We start from the raw sequence: 13763 nt of genomic DNA on the forward strand, positions 1-13763 counted from the left end.
TGAACGTAGTTCATCTGTTGCTGTACAATTTGTCCACCCCTCTCAATCTCATCCATTAATGGAAAGCAGCCACCGCAGAACCACTGCTGATCAAATGTTTGGTTTGTGGAGCATTCTCTGTCCTGCAATAATACCACCATGGTAGTGGCATTTAGTGGGCACACTGCTACAAGTGATCAGGCACAGAAGTGTTAACTGGAGTTTTTACTCACTACTTTAGACACATATACCTTGTTGCTCCACCTTGTAGGTGTACAGTTAGAGCAGCAGTTCCCAAACCTGGTCCTTGAGCACCCCCTGCCCTGCATATTTTGGTGTTTTTCTTTTTCCAGCACACACACAAATGTGCAGGGTAGCAGGTACTTCAGGAATAGGATTGAGAACTTGTGAGTTAGAGAATAGACACTTATTTTTTACATACACGCTTTCATCAGTCATCCTGTAGTCTAGGTTTATTTCATTTTACATCTTGAATCAAATTTCTATTCTTGGATTTTGTGAATGCTTGTAGTTAACTGTTGATGCAGCTGATTGGCCACATTTTGCACCTACCAGTAATTACAAAATGCTGGACCACAACGTGGATAGAAGGCCTGGAATTGAATGCTCTTCATCGTCAGCAGTGCCACTGTGCCTGATACACTCCTACCAGCACTCACATACACTTCCATGCTCAGAATGGTCCACCATCCACATTATACCTGGTCAGCAGTAGTTCTGTGATGATCTCTTTCCACTGATGGACAGAGAAGAAGGTGGCTGATTGTGGAGCAGCAGTTGAGCTACAGTCACAGCAATTGTGTGGCTACATAGTGCACTTACAATTGCAGAAATTTAAGTTTGTTCTCTGTAGAGGATGTGTTAACTTATTTTATGTAGAAAAAAGCGAACCAGGGGCATTTAAAATTGTGCATATGATTGTAGCTACTAGGTAGATGTACGTAATAAACTGGCAGCACCAACATGTCCTTGAGCAGTGTTTCTTAATTCTGGTCCTTGAGGCCCACTGCCCTGCACTTTTTAGTGTTTTCCCTTCTCCCAACACACCTGATCCAACTAATCAGCTCGTTAACAGCCCATTAATGAGTTAAAAGTGGGTGTGTTAAAGCAGAAAAAGCACAAAATGTGGGCCTTCAGGACCAGGTTGAGAAACACTGTGCTAGAGATTGTCATTGGCAAAACTACAGCTACACAAGCAACTACCAAAAAAGGCATGTGCTTGAGAATATGAGCGTCTAGTTTTGTACAGAAGAAGAGGAATCTCATTTACGTTTTCTCATAGCCAGGAGAAGGAGGAGGAGATGCTAAAGGAGTGGTTATGTTTTTTCTTAATTTGAAAAAAAAAAGAGCTGAAGACTTACTAATCAGAAAATGAATCAGTTTTAAGTGCCATCTGGAGATCAAAGCCAGGCCTATTTTATTAATGAATGAGATTAAGTTGGGGGGGGACAGAAAGGCATCATTTAATACATCAGATTTCCTTTGAAGCTGCATTTTTATGAGATCCCGTAGTCATTTATTAATTCTGTTTTATATTCATTTTCTTCAGAATGACAAAACAGTTTCCAAACTACTATGTAATAATCTCTGTTTAACTCGGCTGACGTACCTAACCCCAATCCTGAAATCCATTCCCTGTAGTTTTTTTGCCCCTTGAATTTTTCTTATGTTATATATTTGTAATTGAGTAATTGTGCGTTTCCATTGTATAATGTGGTAGTCATGCTGTACTCTTGTTTGCCTGCATCTCTGCTTTTCTCCTTTCTCTCCCTCCATTTGTGTTTTTTTCTCTCCTGTTGGACAGTTTTAAGGCTCATTGAGTGCTTTGATGTGTGGTGTTTGTGGGCCTGGTAGGCTGCTTGCTTCCAGCTATGATTGCTTGCACACATTTCTGTAAGACTGTGAATTTCTCTCTTCTGCCACTTAGCTGTTAGGGCCCAGTCTTGTTCATTAGTACAACACTACAGAATTTGCAGACAGACGTAGCATTTACAGGGTAGTAGTGAGCAACCTACTGAAATTCTTTTAAAGTTTTCTTCTTAGAATATATTATACATGTATGCCGCAAACAAGCACAGATAATGCAGCGTACATACAGCATGCAAAACACACTAAGGTTAGCCCGCTTAGCTGAATTAAAACAGAGAGAAATATGTAAAGAGGCGGTTAGTCTTTATCCAACATGCTGTACTTCTGTTTTCTCTCACACCACCAGCAGCACCACCTTCCTCATTCAGCTGTGTATGACTACCCTTCGGTCTAAGGGCCTGATCCTTGCATCAAGCTGCAGCAGTGTCTGAGGGCACAAGTTTATGGGATAAATATAGAAAAATGACATTTGGGCATAAACCAAACATTTAGCAGCTTACACGTACACATACAAAATATTTTAAACTGACTTCATTGTTAAATATTGTTCATATTAAATGTTGTGAATAATAAGCCTCTGTTAACCTACAAAAATAAGTGTACTTAAGTATCTAAAATGAAATTGTCAGAAATTTTAGTTATACTGTGATATACATTTTTGGCCATACTACCCACTATTAGAATAGACCTAAGACACGAAATGAGAAATTTCATTCTACACTCTGTACGTTTATCTCAAAGTCACACTAGAGGTATAAATCCCTGATCTCACATTGATTCGATTATGATTTTTAGGAAATAATTCAGTACATTTTTTTAATATTTATTTTTGTGTAATTCATAATTATTAATAAAATGAAGGAACTGCTAATTATAAAATACATATCAATACATTGTGCCTTTTTAATGTATGCTTTTGAAATAATGATGAAAATTGTCTGAAAATGATCATATGTTCATAACAATGTATCAGTGCATTTTTACACCCCTAATTGACATTGAAAACACACACATCTTCTAAGCCACTTATCCTTCTGGGTCATAGCAGGACACACCCTGGACAGGTCACCAGTCCATCGCTGGGCAGACAGACATATACATTTACACACACCTAGGGGCAGTCTAGCATGTCCAATTAGCCTGACTGCATGTCTGTGGACTGTGGGAGGAGGCCGGAGTACCTGGAGGAAACCCACGCAGACACAGGGAGAACATGCAGACTATAATAAAAAAAAAGACAAAAATATTTTATAAATATATATACATATTTTATATTTTATAAAAATAAAAATAACTTGAGAATTTTTATTCTAGCCAACAAATTGCAGTCAGATCGAGGCATTGATGCATTTTTAAAGACAAAACACTACTGACATGCCCTGAAATTTGCTCCAGTTTCATCTGCCAAACCATATGAATAACCTGCTGTCTTTTCTCCCTGCTGCACTCTACTTATTACACCCTGTTTGCAGTTTGCAGAATGTGTCTCAACTTACTTTCTTTTGGCTGTAAACACTTTGTCTGCGCCAATACGGTATGATCCTGATTAAGAGAATTACATATTGGTGTAGACACTGTGTTGAAGCATCAGATTCTTCTTTTTCATATTTCTGTCTTCTTTTTCAGCTCCCCAGGCACCCTATCCAGCTGAAAATGGTGAGTGCCTCCTCGTCTCTACACTCTGTTGAACAGATGAGGCCAGATGTGAAGAAGTGGAGGTGATTTAGTGGGGGAGTGATAGCATTAGAAGGAAAGCAGGTCATGTTTGTTCACCTGGTGGTATGCAGAATTCAGTTGGGGATTTACACTAGTGGGGGGCATTAAGACACTCTTTGGGAAAAGTAGGAGCTACAAGCTCAATTAAATGTTTGGTGGCAGAGCTGTGAGTTGTTAGCTGTGTCACCAGCGCCCTCTACTGTTCACACCATCCGCAACTCTTGTTGCGTTTAAATGCTGATATACTGAAACAAATGTGCTGATTTGTGTGACATGTGATTGTTTGTCTCTAATCAGTGCAATGTTCTTGTTCATTTTAAGACTACATATCTAAATCAGCCTCTTTACCAGGGTATGGCAGGAATGGAATTCATAGGGTAAGACTTTTACATAACAACAGTTAAATAAATACAACTGCCATTTAGTGTGTATGATATTTAAAACTCATAGTCAACTTAACCATAATTGTTTGTTTTCCAGCAGCAGAATACAGACTACTTTCAGTATGACAGCGGAAATGAAGTCAACTGGGGAATCAGAGGTTCGTTGTAGCAGCTTTGTTGTGGCATTAGCTGTGGTGCAAAATTATACTAATTTTCATGTAATGTTAGGGTGGATTATTGCCCTCATAAACAGCAACTTACCGAAAATGTGTTTGTGTTTATTATTTTCTCTTGCAGAATACAAGGTGAGCATGACTGTACGTGAAACCATCCTGAAACACACTCGCCTGCTAAGGCTGGCTTTACACAATGAAACCTTTATGCATGTTGTGAGTTGCCTGCACCATATTTTCTGTGCAACTTGTCAGTCACATGAAGCAATTCAAAAACAATCAAAGTTGCATGCAACACATTGAGTTAGTCCACGAGTTATTTATAATTAGCAGCTCATTTTTGATGCACTGTATCATTCTGGTTATTAAGTCTGCAAGATTACATATGTGCATATGTTCTATGTCTATGTTTGTCATTCATCAGTCTGTCTAAGGTTCTTTATTATATATAAGTTTTTGTCTGTTCTGTGTATGTTAAGCCTTTGAAAATTAGTGTCTAAGTAGCCTTTATGGTTGCATCAATGTCTCTTTGATTCTGTCCTAAAAGCACTGAAAGTTCATTGAGGAGTGTATCTCAGTCTCCTCTTCTGTAATAACTTTTAGCGTTTGGATCCCAGGTGAATCTGAGTTCTGTGTAACAAGTGTCAAGAAAGGGAAAACACTAATGATCTGGTTCCGATGATTACAGTAACAGCAAAAGCTAAAGAGGAATAAAAAGCAAGCCGTTAGCGTTAACTGGCTGGTTAACACAGCTGGTTACAGAAACGTTGATGTTGATTTGTTGTTTTGTTCAGGAAACTGACGAAATGAAAAACTACCAACCTTTCATAAAGTCCATCAGGAGAGTCTCCTTTTCAACCGTCCAGTAGTCATCTTCTGCTTTACTTTCTTGTACTTGGGCTGGTGAAATCAGTCGCTTGAAATGAAGTCGTTTGATACGTGACACATTATCATGGTTTTAATTGGCTGTTTCATGAATTTTTTTTTCAAGTGAATTGCAGGACATTTTACACTACGCAACTCAAGTGCAGTTTAGTTTCATGTAGATTTCAAGCAACTAAAGTTGCATTAAAGCTTCACAGCCTGCCTAAGCTCTGGTCAGCAGCTGAGGATTTACAGTATTTCAACACGAACTCTGTGGGGTCAAACCAGCGTCCTGTTGGACTGAAGAGACGTAAACCAGAGAGAGGAGAAATCAGTGCTTCCAGGTCATAAGGCCACAGGAAGCTTCCCTGGCCGGTTCCCCAGGGCTGGGAGACTGCCAGGGGGGTCACAGCAGGGGCAGAGGTCTATATGACCTCAAGGCGAGAATGTAACTGTCTAGCCTCAGGCAGCTTCCTGTCTTTGTCACAGCTACTGTGTCAGAGACTTGCAGAGAGACTGTGAGGTGATTTTGCTTTATTTTCCATGAGAGCAAGAAGGGGGTCCAGCGAGGGTTCTACTTCCTGAGAACAGTGCCCAGCTTTCCATAGTGCCACAAACGTGGACAGTCACCGTACATTTGCACTGTCACAATCAATTTATCAATACTAGTCATAGACAAATAAACCAATTATTTTGCCAATTAATCGAACAAGGCCAAACAAAAAAAGTGTGCTTTACTAAACAATAATAGACTATGCCTAAAATTTCAAATATTCTAAAATAGATTTTTGGAAAGAAAAGATTAACGAGAAGGCCTTTAAGACATTTCTTTTAAAATCATTTACATAAAAACTAAAAAAGGGCATTTAAGTGAGTGTGTCTATCAGGCACTGTATCTCGCTGTAAGTAAGATCATTTAAAATATGAGCTTTTCTGCCAACTGATCACTGTTGATTGATCAAGAACAATAATTTAATCCATTTTTTATGACCAAGTTTAAACTATTAATCATGGCAGCCCTGCTGTATACTGAGCATACGTTCAGTTTAGTCTTTAGCACAATAGTTACAGCCAGAGGTTCTGAGTTAACTCTACCAGAGATGTAGAGTTATATTCCCTGTGCTGACAGCAGGCAAGAAACACTATGCTTTAGGCCAGCACTCGGCTCAGATGACAGGTGTGAAATAAATCAGCACATGTTTCTTATTCTATCTACCCACTTTTTGCCTTGAGCAATGTACTTTATCAATGCAGCTTGGCTGACCATGTGGTCAGAGCTTTTTCCTCTGGCTGAAAGTGAATATAAATGCATGTGTAAGTGTGTGGGAAGACTTATATGAAAATGATTTCATGATAATGATCTTCCCTTATCATAAATTCACTGCTCATTACTACCTGTTTAATTGACTTTTCCTACAGGTTTACCCTTATGAGGCTCTGATTGTGACCACCAGAGGGCGAAACCGGTTACCAAAGGATGTAGACAGAACCAGACTGGAGGTAAGTCAGCCCACTATCTCTTAACATATCATCCAGTATTGTGCAACGTTTTGTGAAGCTCAGTGGGCATTTTTCAAAGTTAGATAATTTTTCCAGTCCAATCTGGATGCACATTTAAACAAATGCATTGTTGCAAATAAAGACAGTACAATGTCAAAATTTAGTTTCAAAAGTTTTGAGATAATTTTCAGAACTGTAATTGTTATTGTTCAGAAAACTGACAAACTGAAACTACCAAACCTTCGTAAAGAAACCAGTTTTCGTAAAGTAATTGCCTTGAGATACATTTAAGATATTTGGAAATAGCCTCATCTGGAATGGACTGAACATATAAAATGATTTAATTCTGAGAGCTCTCTTTATATTTAGAATTATATGTCTCTCTCTGCAAATGAATCCAGTCTGCAGTGCAAACTTCACCACATTGTTTACGATTTATACTCTATTGTCATTAAAACTTATTATACATGAAAAGTAGGTAAACATAAAGGTAGCTGTTGCAGTTTAATGCAGCTCTGTTACAGTGTTACAGTGCAAAACACTGTTTACCTTTTTAGCACTATCATACATGGCATATGCTGTCAAGAGTTGCAATGACAGATTTTATTCAGAAATATAAATGTCATGTTACCATTGACAGCTAGCTAGAGTACACAAAAAATCTTATTACTAGTAATGGTCACATAACACTGTTATATTACAGTACAATATCTGCCGTGACATCTCATGACAGCATATGACGTCTGCCATGACATGTTTATGGTGTGGTTATGTCAGTGTTACGTATCAGCGTTCAGGTAAAGTGTTACCAAAAAGTCTAAAAGCTAATTTTACTTTTGTGGCTTGTGAGCCATCATCATAACCAAGTTACTAAGCCCTATAACAAGCCTACTGCTGAGCTTGGGGACATGGGTAAAAGATTCATTTTGCTTGGCTTTCTCACATTCATTAGTCATACTGACTGGACTGCAGACAGAACCTTTCAAAGGCAACTTAATATGAGGTTTTCAAAAAGGAACCTTTTATTTTTTAAAAATACAGACTGTATCACATTTGTTTTCAAAAAAGGTCAACTTAAGTACAAAAATCAGCGCTAAATGATTAACTACACTCCTCAAAAAAATAAAGGGAACACTTAAACAACACAATATAACTCCAAGTAAATCAAACTTCTATGAAATCAAACTGTCCACTAAGGAAACAACACTGATTGACAATCAATTTCACATGCTGTTGTGCAAATGGAATAGACAACAGGTGGAAATCATTGGCGATTAGCAAGACACACTCAATAAAGGCGTGGTTCTGCAGGTGGGGACCACAGACCACTTCTCAGTACCTATGCTTTCTGGCTGATGTTTTGGTCACTTTTGAATGTTGGTGGTGCTTTCACACTCGTGGTAGCATGAGACAGACTCTACAACCCACAAAAGTGGCTCAGGTAGTGCAGCTCGTCCAGGATGGCACATCAATGCGAGCTGTGGCAAGAAGGTTTGCTGTGTCTGTCAGCGTAGTGTCCAGAGCCTGGAGGCACTACCAGGAGACAGGCCAGTACACCAGGAGACGTGGAGGAGGCCGTAGAAGGGCAACAACCCAGCAGCAGGACCGCTACCTCCGCCTTTGTGCAAGGAGGAACAGGAGGAGCACTGCCAGAGCCCTGCAAAATGATCTCCAGCAGGCCACAAATGTGCATGTGTCTGCACAAACGGTTAGAAACCGACTCCATGAGGATGGTATGAGGGCCCGACGTCCACAGATGGGGGTTGTGCTTACAGCCCAACACCGTGCAGGACACTTGGCATTTGCCAGAGAACACCAGGATTGGCAAATTCGCCACTGGCGCCCTGTGCTCTTCACAGATGAAAGCAGGTTTACACTGAGCACATGTGACAGACGTGACAGAATCTGGAGATGCCGTGGAGAGCGATCTGCTGCCTGCAACATCCTTCAGCATGACCGGTTTGGCAGTGGGTCAGTAATGGTGTGGGGTGGCATTTCTTTGGAGGGCCGCACAGCCCTCCATGTGCTCGCCAGAGGTAGCCTGACTGCCATTAGGTACCGAGATGAGATCCTCAGACCCCTTGTGAGACCATATGCTGGTGCGGTTGGCCCTGGGTTCCTCCTAATGCAGGACAATGCTAGACCTCATGTGGCTGGAGTGTGTCAGCAGTTCCTGCAAGATGAAGGCATTGAAGCTATGGACTGGCCCGCCCGTTCCCCAGACCTGAATCCGATGGAGCACATCTGGGACATCATGTCTCGCTCCATCCATGCTTTAGTCCAGGTCTGGGAGGAGATCCCTCAGGAGACCATCCGCCACCTCATCAGGAGCATGCCCAGGCGTTGTAGGGAGGTCATACAGGCACGTGGAGGCCACACACAATACTGAGCCTCATTTTGACTTGTTTTAAGGACATTACATCAAAGTTGGATCAGCCTGTAGTGTGTTTTTCCACTTTAATTTTGTGTGTGACTCCAAATCCAGGCCTCCATTGGTTAATAAATTTGATTTCCATTGATGATTTTTGTGTGATTTTGTTGTCAGCATATTCAACTTTGTACAGAACAAAGTATTCAATGAGAATATTTCATTCATTCAGATCTAGGATGTGTTATTTGAGTGTTCCCTTTATTTTTTTGAGCAGTGTATATGTACATAAATCAGTGTAAACAAAAATGTCAGATTAATTCTAAGATTATGAAATGTAGATCAGTCAAACATGATTGGTGTATGTTGTTTGCTTCTTTAGTTTTGCACTGTAGCTGTGAGGCTAATGTGGATTACAAGTACAAGTAACCACCATAGCATTGTTCAAACTGCATACCTTGGTCATCGCACTTGCCTCAAACTGTACTGTTTATGTACTTTCTGTCACTGTATAACATACTGTTTGTTACAAAAAATGGACAAAGGTACATCACATAGCTAACAACATTTGTACAGTACTAGCAGCTGTCTTGAAACCTACATTTTGTAGGTGCGTTTGTTCATTTTTATGGATAACAGTATGTCATACAGGGTCAGAACCACATAAACAAGACAATTTGAAATTTCTCAATAACTTGTCACAGTTTGAAGTAAGGGTGTGGTGATTTAGGCATTTAGGCAGTTTGCACAATGCTACCAGTGTGGTAAATAAGTTTCCTTTACCTGTTAGCTACATTAGCCTTGCTGCTCCAGTGCAAAACCAAAGAAGCTAGCTTTACTCCAAAACATGTCCTGGCTGATTGACAACGTTTGGGGTAAAGAAAATTGTGTAAATTTTGGCTGAACCATTGCTTAAATACCTCCACTTATCATATGTCCTTTCCAGAGGCATCTCTCTCCTGAGGAGTTCTACCAGGTATTTGGGATGACCATGGCCGAGTTTGACCGACTGGCACTGTGGAAGAGGAACGAAATGAAGAAGCAAGCCAGGCTGTTCTAGTGTTCCTGCTCTACATGCAGAGACAGAGCTACTCACCTGTCCAAATCCAGCCAAACAAATACTGCCTCTTCACTACACATTCATACCCCAACTGAACAACAGACGCACTGTGCCACTGGACATGTGACAGGCACATACTTAGTATTACATGGACCAGGATCTGTGAGAGGAAGAATGAGAAAAAGAGAGTAATGAGAAAGACTTGTGGTCATATTTGGCTCTTTGTTTTAAGTGTTGCTTTAATAGGTTGTTTTTTTTTATTTATGAATGGCAAGAATGAGGACATGTGAAGATTTGGGATTTTGCCTTACATTTTTGGTTAACTTGCACCAGCAGAGTGACTAGAATGTAGAGTGTTAATCAGAGATTTTGTTTTGTTGTTCATCGCTTGGGTAAACACATTAATATCTTTTCTTAGCATTTACTTCTCTTTATGGACCATTTTTCAGCTTAAAATAGTGGCACACAGCAGAACTAAAGCAAAATAATAGGTTAGACTGATGGAAACATGCAAGCTTTTGCATGACCATGGAAACCAAAGTTTGACTGTCGTGTTTGATGTAAAGAATAAACAAAATGTAGGGAATGAGCACCACTCTTGCTATTGTGAGTACTGAATGTAAATTTTCTCCACAAAAAAAAGAGGATTATTAGGCACAGTCTGAAGAATGTGTTGAACCATCCATAGAGTTTTGTGATGGTAGAGGTAGGCATCAGTGGCTAGTTTATCATTATTTCTTGCAATCTTGAAGAAAAATATCTAGGAATATCTACACTGACGGCTGATGCGGAGTGTTAAAGAAGAAATATAAGAGGGTCATGGTGCATTTTTTTTTCCAAGATGCTATATTAATGCTTCTGTTTACTCGTATTTAGAGTTATCGTTGTTGGGAAGGAGCTTTGATTTTATTTTTAATTATTTTATTTTTTCTTCAGCAACCTGTTTTGGACTTGTTCCATTTTGGCTTATGGCATTAAGTTAATACTCATACGCTATGTCACATTTGCTCTTTGTTTATATCGCAAGCGTGCTTATGGATTGATTGTTCGGACAATCAGAAAGGCGTCCACTACGATGTGTAATTTTACTAGAGTGTACATGAAACTATTGCAACAAATAACAGAACTGACCACTATTGCACTTAATTAGGACCTAATAGTGACGTCCTTAATGCCAAGGGATAATTATGTGCATTGTGTATAATTATATAAGTTTTGGACCTCACAAACAAACAGGTAAAACAGGTCTCTTTGTTTTTTTGTTTTTTTTGTTCCGCCTTTGCGTGTAGTGTTTACTGCCTGTTTGCCATTAGAATGTTATGAAGTGTTCTACCGGCTTCATAGTCAGGTGGGAGGTTGAAGTTAGAACATATTTTTGATTCTCCCTTTTTTTAAACAGTACAGCTACCTGTCTAGCTAACTTTATTTATCTGTCAGTACAGTTTCAGCAAAACTATGTACATCTTATATTTAAATAAAAAGGTTGTTTCTTGTGTAGGAGTGTTCTATGTGTGTGTGCTGTTAATACTACGATATGACATCTAGAGCAGTGTTTAACACCTAAACATAGAAAAGGCAAGAATAAAGAGGCCAAAACAAGTTCTTTGTATGATGCCGTAAAAGAAGCCCTTTTGGTTCCCTAAAAAGCTTTCAGTATGTGGTTCTTAAAAGAACCATTTCTGTAAAAGAGATGTGTGAGTGTGAAGGCCCTCATCATAATGTAAAGGTTCTAAAGAGAGATCTTAAATTGGTACAGAACCCTGACACCCCTTACAAAAAGTTACATGAATTTTCACATGTGAAAATCATGTCAAAAATGTCATGTAAAAAACTTGTGATTACTTGTAAACACATTGTTTTTGCACACTTAATATGTGAATTTTCTCTAAGCGATTATGTGAAAGTTCTTTAAACCTTTAAAAGGTTCCTCAGCCTCACAAATCTTTTTCAAACATGGTTCTTATGAGAGCCAAAAAGTGGTTCTTGTACAGCATCACTCAAAGAATGCTTTATGGGAGAAGTATTGGAGACACACATGCAGTGCACTTTCAATTTTCCTGCCATTTCAGGTTTGTCATTAGTTAAGTAACAAGCTCTTCTTGGACTGAATCAGGTGTCTAAAAGCAGGAAAAACAGTGCAGGTGGGGTCCCATTTCCATTTAAATTTATTTAATACCACCAACATTGTACTTTATGGGTGGGCAACAACAATATTTTATCATTATCATGACAAATTTCATCACAACACAACAACTGCATGTTGCTGTTGTCGGAAGAAAACCTTGTATCTCCAAAATGATGACTTTACAGCAGAAGGAAAAAACATACTTTACTGTTAATGTAAGGCAATGGAACCAGATTTTTTTCCAAGCAATTTTGTGTGATTTCTTTTGGTCCATTCAACATGAAATTTACACACAACATAGAGAGCAACAGGTATTTTCAAATTATGTCAAAAACTTAAAAACATCAAAAATGGAGATACAAGGTTTTCTTCTGACAACAGCGATGTGTAATTATAAAGAGAGCATAATTTGTCCTGTGAATTTACTGTAGCTCAGTGAGTGAAACACTGAACAAAAATCATTGTACTCAGTTTTTGATAGATAGATATTATTAAATGTGGCACTACTAGAGCTTTTCTTCTGTTTCAACTTATCAAATTGCAGCTAAATATCATGATATGTATCATGTAATGTGAAAATGTCTTGAAGCATCATGATATCTTTTCTGCCATATTGCCCACCTCTTTTGTACTTACACTCACTGACCTCTTCATGAGGTCTACACAACTAGATGAACTATTTCAGTTTACAGTTACAGATATCTGTTGTCATACACAATTTATTGTTGGTCACCACAATGTACACAAATGGCCAATGTGGCTGCAGGAGAACACTTAAGAGATGCCATCCATCTAGGATTTTCCTTAATCGGCCAGGTTTTTGGCTGCTTGTCCTGAAAAAAGTTCCCACAAAATGTCCAGGAATCCAAGCATTTTTACATGTTAGTAGTTCTTATGAAGTATTTTCTGCTTCTTTTTGTCCAGTAAAATCATTTTTTTACAAAGTATACATTTGTATACCCTCAAAGAACAATTGTTTTAGAAACAATACTGCTGGTAACATGTTTAGGCCCTAGGCAGTACTACAACAAAAACTGCTTGTGTTTTGTAGCTGAACTGACATCTATCTACAATAAACTGCATCATGAGCATATCCATCCATCCACAGAATTTAGTAAAAAAAAATCCTCTGATTGAATGTCCAGGAATTTTACACAGCTTAGGTGGTGACCCTGAGCAAACTTAATATAACTTACCTGTTTGAAGAGGCCACAGACCTTTGTGGATAAGATTCTAGATTGGTGACCCCTTCACTACCTTATTTCTGACCACAGCAGTGACACTAGCATGGTAGTGGCATGCTAGTGAGTGCGGAACTGTTGTGAGTGTAACAAGCATGAGATCCACCACCCAAAAATATACATGCTGAAAATATTCAGCCCAGGTTTGCTGACTGTAACTAAGTCTTGGGCAGTGGACAGAGATTAGATGAAGCTTCTTTTTCCCATTACACCTTAAATGATGTAGCAGTTACATTCAGATGCCTGCAGAATATCCCCGTTGTGGGACTAATGAAGGATTATTTTATCTGCACGGGCGAAAGATTCACGTATCACATTCAGCGCAACGGTATGAATCTGGTAGCCTACTGGCTGTTGGAAGTAACCAGACCAGAACTCAATAGGGTTCATTATTATTATTATCATTATTATTTGTATTACTGAAGCAAGCACTTAGGAAGACAATGAAAATGTTACTTCCAGAG

The 13763-nt window shown here is 39.0% G+C and overlaps 1 protein-coding gene across 7 annotated transcripts in view; it reads left to right on the plus strand.

Moving 5' to 3' along the window:
* Positions 1-11430, plus strand: part of ablim3 (actin binding LIM protein family, member 3) — a 95471-nt gene extending 84041 nt beyond the window's left edge. For 6 of the 7 annotated variants that reach the window (XM_036568985.1, XM_036568988.1, XM_036568989.1 and 3 more), the window contains 6 exons: positions 3496-3525; positions 3907-3962; positions 4066-4126; positions 4266-4273; positions 6425-6505; positions 9820-11430. In XM_036568985.1, the coding sequence (XP_036424878.1) occupies positions 3496-3525; positions 3907-3962; positions 4066-4126; positions 4266-4273; positions 6425-6505; positions 9820-9933 (350 nt within the window). In that variant the 3' untranslated portion in view covers positions 9934-11430. The remainder of the gene's footprint in view (positions 1-3495; positions 3526-3906; positions 3963-4065; positions 4127-4265; positions 4274-6424; positions 6506-9819) is intronic. The other variant, XM_036568987.1, reaches the window with a different exon arrangement.
* Positions 11431-13763: the final 2333 nt, after the last annotated feature.

The sequence above is a fragment of the Colossoma macropomum genome, unplaced genomic scaffold (genome assembly GCF_904425465.1).
Source record: "Colossoma macropomum unplaced genomic scaffold, Colossoma_macropomum, whole genome shotgun sequence".
In the NCBI taxonomy this organism is placed as follows: Eukaryota; Metazoa; Chordata; class Actinopteri; order Characiformes; family Serrasalmidae; genus Colossoma; species Colossoma macropomum.